The sequence below is a fragment of the Anas platyrhynchos genome, chromosome 2 (assembly GCF_047663525.1).
Source record: "Anas platyrhynchos isolate ZD024472 breed Pekin duck chromosome 2, IASCAAS_PekinDuck_T2T, whole genome shotgun sequence".
Taxonomy (NCBI): domain Eukaryota; kingdom Metazoa; phylum Chordata; class Aves; order Anseriformes; family Anatidae; genus Anas; species Anas platyrhynchos.
This window is the reverse complement of record NC_092588.1, coordinates 43054609-43060608: the sequence shown is the minus strand read 5'-3', so window position 1 is coordinate 43060608 and position 6000 is coordinate 43054609. Positions and strand designations below refer to the sequence as shown.

The following is a 6000-nucleotide window of genomic DNA, read 5'->3' as shown; positions in this document are numbered from 1 at the left end:
TGTTCCAAATTGAAAACATTCATTTTTTACAGAATTTTTATGAACCCTAGGAATGAAAATTAATTTGGACAAGTTGAAAGAGAGACTCAACTCCATGACTAACATGGGAATTACCCTAATCCTCTCTTCAACTTAATCATGGAATTTTAACAAGTTTTTTTTCTGGAAGCCCTTGAGATCTCCTAGGTTGAACATTAACTTATGTCCATTATTTTTATACTACTTAGAATACACTCACAAATGCAATCTGTGGCTGAGTTATGAGATAAACCCTTCGAGCTCTAAATCACTTGTTTGAATATTGGCCAGAAATCGTCACCATTTGATGACTTTTGCATGATATATGCAAAAAGGGCTGATGATCTCAATTTAGTATCAGTTCTAACTCTGAATCTCCAGCTATGCCCAATTATTGTCAGATTATTTCTGTAAGAAGCTGTTTTCTGGGGCTCATCCTACAGATCAATAGCAGAAGCCCCGAGGAGCCATCCATGTCTCCCAAGAAAAGAAACTCCCAAGTTTCTCCTCTGCTGCGCTCTCCCAGACATATGCCTCTCACCCACAAAAAGATTCAGTGCAGAGATTCTGCCTCAAAAAGTATAAGCCACCCCTGCTCAATTAGTTTCTCTTGATCACAGCACCCAGAACTGGGAAACTCCATGAGCCGGAGGGCACTTTTGGTTACAGCTGTGTAAATGAGGGAAGCCACCTGCTTGATAGAAACATGTTCAAGACTAAAAGATTCAGTAGAACAGTGTTGGTGAGAGCAATTTTTCTGCCAGCGTTACTATTTCTGCTAAGTAATTTAAAGGCAGCAGCAGAACCGTTAAGAGGCATCAGCCAGAGCTCAGATCTGGTAACCTTCCAGATATGCTGCAGAGCCTTTTATTTTTTCAGGCCTGTAGGGATGGATGGGTTGAGGGAATATGAGGGGCCAGGCTCCTCTCCGTGCTAGGTAATTACTCTCGTCAGACAGTTGGTTTATGGAGGTGTTTATATGGTATGCTTTGCATTTTGTAGAGCACTTGTAAAACTGAATAAATGCTCAAACAGAGTAATTAACAAATGTTACTATTATGTCTACCTACCAGAAAACACAAATAGAAATCTGTTACTTGAGGAAAGAGAACATTTCATCAGCAGGCACAAGCAAAATCTCGGGGTAAGGCCTTAGACCTGACAGAGCACACGCTGGTCCGGCAGGTGCCAACTCGGGAAACTCATCCTCGTAACAGGATACACGCATCAGCAGCGCTGTTCCTGCTCACTTTGTCCTAGTCCCAGGTTGACTTTTAATCCAGAGCCTCATTGCCAGCCTTCATTTCCATCATTTATTGCTCGTCGCAACTCTTGGTCCACTAACAATTTCATGGGCTATAACTAGAAAAAAAAAAAAAAAAAAAAAAAGGCTGGGGAATGGGATGGGATGGGATGGGATGGGATGGGATGGGATGGGATGGGATGGGATGGGATGGGATGGGGGGGCTGTTTTTCTATTCCGGGCTGTCTCCTCGCTTGATTCTCCTCTGCCTTTCGATGCCCTCGGGTGGCTCCTGGCTCGCCCCCGGCCCGGCTGCTGCCGCGGCTCGGCACGGCACCGGCTGCGCGCAGCTCCCCCGCCGCTGCTGGCTTTTTCTGCCTCTCCCTGACTTGGGTAAACAGCTGCATGGCAGCTCGCAAGCGACCGGTTATTTTCAATTTCGAAGCTAATGAAACCGGCATCGTGCAAGCCTGTACTTACCCCGCCTGTCCCCGACAAAACATAAAAGCAAAGCCGGTGTTTTCTTGCAAAGCCCCGAGCACGGCGTTTTGCGTTATTTTCTAAAGCAGAGAAATAAGAACAAAAAAAAAAAAAAAAAAAAAAAAAAAAAAAAAAAAAGCAGAGATTGAAAGTATTTTACTTGCAAGCTCAAGTGTAAAATAAGATGCTTTAGAATAAATAACACACCATTTAAAATCGACACTTCATGAGATCAGACAATCAAGCCAGATCCTCCCCTTATTATGTCCCGGGCTGGGAGCTCTGGTGCATGGACACAAAACAACTCTGCTCAGTGACCTGCGGGCGAGGGGAGATCTTTGCCAGCCCTGCAAATGACCCAGCACTGATCCCTGCTCCTCTAAGCGCTCGCCCAGCAAGGCTCCCGGTTTCTTTCCGCTATGCACGCTCCCACATTTTTGGCCCCGCGGACTGCGGCGCCGGCCAAGGAGCCTTTGAAAACACTCGCTGATAAATTCAGCAGGTAGCTGGGAATAAAGCGGAGAGCGGGGATGGGGGGGGTAATAACAGGAGGGAATTAAAAAATAACAATAAAAACCCAAAGCACCCCGTGAAGCCGTAGCAGTTGCGAGAAACTTGCGGCGCCGGCAGCAGCCAGGGGGCAGCTGGTGGCGTCCCGGAGCCCCCGGTGGGCTTCGCCCTGCATCCAGCATCCCCCGAGGGGCACCGCGGGGCCGGGCCCTCCCTCCCCAGCAAGTTGTGCCCTCCAATTGCAGCACACTAAGTTAGCGGGTCGCGATTTTTTTTTTTTAATTATTTTTTTAATTATTATTATTATTTCCCCCCCTTCCCCCCCCGAGGCCGGCAGGGCCCGGGGAGCGAGGAAGGGCAGCGCACGGTGCTGCATCGGCCGTGCTGCGACGGGAGGCGGAGGGGGAGCTGCCAGCAGCAGCAGGAGGCAGGGAGGCAGGCACCGGGCGAGCGCACACACACACACACACACACACGCACACACACACACACACACACACAGAGACACACGCACACTCACGGCAGGCAGAGGCTGCTCGGTATTGTTATCGCTGCGCTTCGGCGGAGGGCTGTGCGTGCAGGGGGAGGGGTGGAGGGAGGAGAAGAAAGAGGGAGAGAGGAAAGTGAAGGGGGAGAGAGAGAGGAGAGCATGCAGCAGGGCTGGGGCCGGAGCAGCGGCGGTGCCGGCACGCCCGGGCTCAGGCGCTGAGCGCGGCGGGGAGGAGAGAGGCGGGCACGATCCGGGCGGGGGCACGGAGCCGGGCACAGCCGCCGCACCGGCCTCCTCCTCCTCCTCCTCCTCCTCGCAGCAGCAGCAGCGACTACTTCTTTCTTATCTCCCAGCCTTTTGTTCGCCCATCCTCCTCCTCCTCCTCCCTGCCCACCCTCTGCACAGCGGGGAGAGAAAAGCAGCCTGACCCAGAGCTGAGTTTCACCCACCCTCCGCCTCCTCTCCTCTCTCTCTCTCTCTCTCTCTCCCTATCTCTCCCCCCCGCCGCATCGCTGCCCATGAGCTAGAGCGGCAGGCGGCAGCTCAGCGCCGCGGCAGGCAGGCAGGCAGGCAGGCGGGGGCACACAGCCGGTGCCCGACCTTTCCCCGCTGCACCCCTCGCCCCGCTCCGCCGGGCTCCAGCCGCGCTCCCGGGACTGCCGGGGGCCGCCCTGCCGCCGCCGCCCCTCCTCGCCTCCATGTGCCGGGCAGCGGGAGCGCCGCCGCGGATCCTGCCGCCGCTGGCGCTGCTGCTGCTGGCGGCCCTGCAGCAGGTAAGCGCGGCCGGGCTGCGGCTCCTTTGTTCCCCGCCGGGGAACCGGGGGGGGAAAGCGGGGAGAGGCGGCGGGGGGCCGCGGGGAAGGCGGCAGCCGCCGTCGTGCCGGACACCTGCTCGGGGGGCAGCTGCGGGGAGAGGGGAGGGAGGGGGTCCGCGGGGTGCCCCCATCGGTTTGGGGACGGCAGGTGCCGTGGTGGTGGTGGTGTTTGGGGGGGGGGGTCCGGCTCCCGCTTTGTCGCCGCGGGGGACAAAGTAGCGGAGCGCGCCCCGCGTGGGGAACGGGGCGGCGGCGGGTCCCGAGACCCTCCTCGGGCTGGGGAGGGGGGCGCTCCGCCGTGCCCCGCTAATCCCTTCCCGGCGAGAATTTAATCAGCCCGCACGGGGAGGGGGGGAGCGGAGTGGAGGGGGGATTTCCAGCGGGACGGGCCCGGGCTGCGAAGTGCTGAACGCGGGGGGCGAGTCCCGGCTCCCCGCCAGCTCCGGGCTGCGTGGAAGGGGGTGGCTGAAGGGGTCCCGGTGTCCGGCGTGTCCCCCCCGGCGGCTTTGTGCTGTCGGGGCTGGGCGGAGGGGGCGGTAAATCTGAGGGACAGATGGCGCAGATCAGCGCCTCTTAACGGCACCGACGGCCGGGGCATTTCTGCCGGGCTGGGGAGGGGGGAAAGAGCCCCGGGGGGGGGCGGCCCCTGTCCATGGTGAGCGCCGGGCCGGCAGCGACCCCGCTGTCCCCCCGCTCCCTGAGGGGGGGCCCCGGCTTCTGCTCGCTCCGGGCGGAGAGGTGCTGAAATGCTGGTCCGCGGCGGCCCGGGGTTTTCTCCCTCTTCTTTTGGGGACCCGGGGCTGTCTGCCTGTCCGTCTGTCCGGCTGGCGTGGCGGAGCAGTGTCCGGCTGGCCCTCCGCGTCTCCCACGTGAAAGCAGCCACCCTGCTCGAAAACTTGTGATGTGCCTACTTCAGGATTGTTTTTTTTCTTTCCTTTTTTTTTTTTTTTTTTTTTTTTTTTCTCTCAGTACCCAAAACCTTCAGTACAGACGGCTTTTGATTGGGTTTATTTTTTCCCTTCGTGCTGCTGCTTTTTTTTTTTTTTTTTTTCACAAGTCCTCATGTGTTGTTTATCATATGCGCTTCCACTTCTGTTTAGTTTGCCTATCTCAATAAATCTTTAAAGCACAAATTCTGCAGTAAGCTTTTAGTCCATCTTTTTTATTTATTTATTTATTTTCCTACCCAGGGCAGGTTTGAAATTAAAGCACAAGCTATGAATTAAGGACAGGAACTAGACTCGCTGCTTTTATGTATCACTCAGTGTCACTGGCATGTTACGGTTGGGGAATCCAATTTCCCCCTTGTTTGGGTATCCATTAAATCAGGTTAGGGTTGATTTTTAATAGTGTGTTACAAAATTGGAACTTGGGTATGAAATCAGATTTATAGACCTGTGTCTGTACAACGCTTTCATTTAAAAGCTTTTTTTTTTTCTTTCATGCATACTGCCAAGAACCCTTAAAAGCAAGATGCAGCAGTAACTTTTTTTTTCTTTTGCCTTGATACCTGCTACTTTTGGTTTTGTACAGGGTTGTTTACATATGATTCTTCTGACATGTTGGACCTTTCTACTTTTTATTTTTCTGTCTCCAAACCTTTACAACAAAAGAGCTCTCTACCTTTATTTTCTGAAGTTATTGATCACTTTGGCATTCATCAGTGCTGTAGAAAAGCAGACATGGAATTGCTTGATCATAACTGGAGGCACACTTTAAGTCAGATCCGTGGGTTCTGTTGCTGTTCAGGAAATAGGGCTTTAGGTTTTTGGCAACGCGTAAGGTGCATGGGATGCAAGAGAATGTCAACTGCACTTTATTTTGCTGATTAACTAGATCAGTATGAGTCTGGAAGTACTATGTGAAAAACCTGACAGAAGGGAGGATAAAAGGAGTGAGATTTGCTTTTCTGTCCAAAACATCAGCTGTTCTTGGAACAGGGATAACAACAAGATGGGAGGGAGAAGTACTGGGAAAGCTAGCCTGGGAGGTTTACAGGAATGAAACTAAGGTCAGTTAGAAATCAACTGGAAAATGAAGCAGAATTTAAGTGCTCAAAAAGGGAATAGTCTGTTTTTATGTACAAGGGGATGGGATCACTCTGTGGGTGTTGTCCATTTCTTAATCAGAAACAAATAACAATGCAGTTACGGAGCCCTTTGCATGTAGGAGACTGGTTTGAATTCGAATTAGGATGACAGAGGATGTAAGTTATTACTCTCTGCAGGCAGTTTTGGTCTTATTCCAGGTCTTAGCAAATGTATCCAGGTGATAAAACTACTACCCTAAATGACACTCCTGTTAAGCTGCCTCAGCTGTGAATCCAATGATTGAATTTCTTGTCAGCCAAACCACCCTCTTACCTCTAGCACTTGTCTCTGGCAGAACCAAGGGTGAGGCATATTAACGCAGTTTTGCGCAGAAGTAGCAGCGAGATCTTTTAT

At 52.6% G+C, this 6000-nt stretch overlaps 1 protein-coding gene across 1 annotated transcript in view; it reads left to right on the top strand.

Annotated features, from left to right (window-relative positions):
* Nucleotides 1-2878: 2878 nt before the first annotated feature.
* The window catches only part of CDH2 (cadherin 2), a 118755-nt gene continuing 115633 nt past the window's right edge, over nucleotides 2879-6000 (top strand). The window contains exon 1 of the mRNA XM_027452186.3: nucleotides 2879-3514. Coding sequence (XP_027307987.1) covers nucleotides 3440-3514 — 75 coding nt within the window. The 5' untranslated portion in view covers nucleotides 2879-3439. The remainder of the gene's footprint in view (nucleotides 3515-6000) is intronic.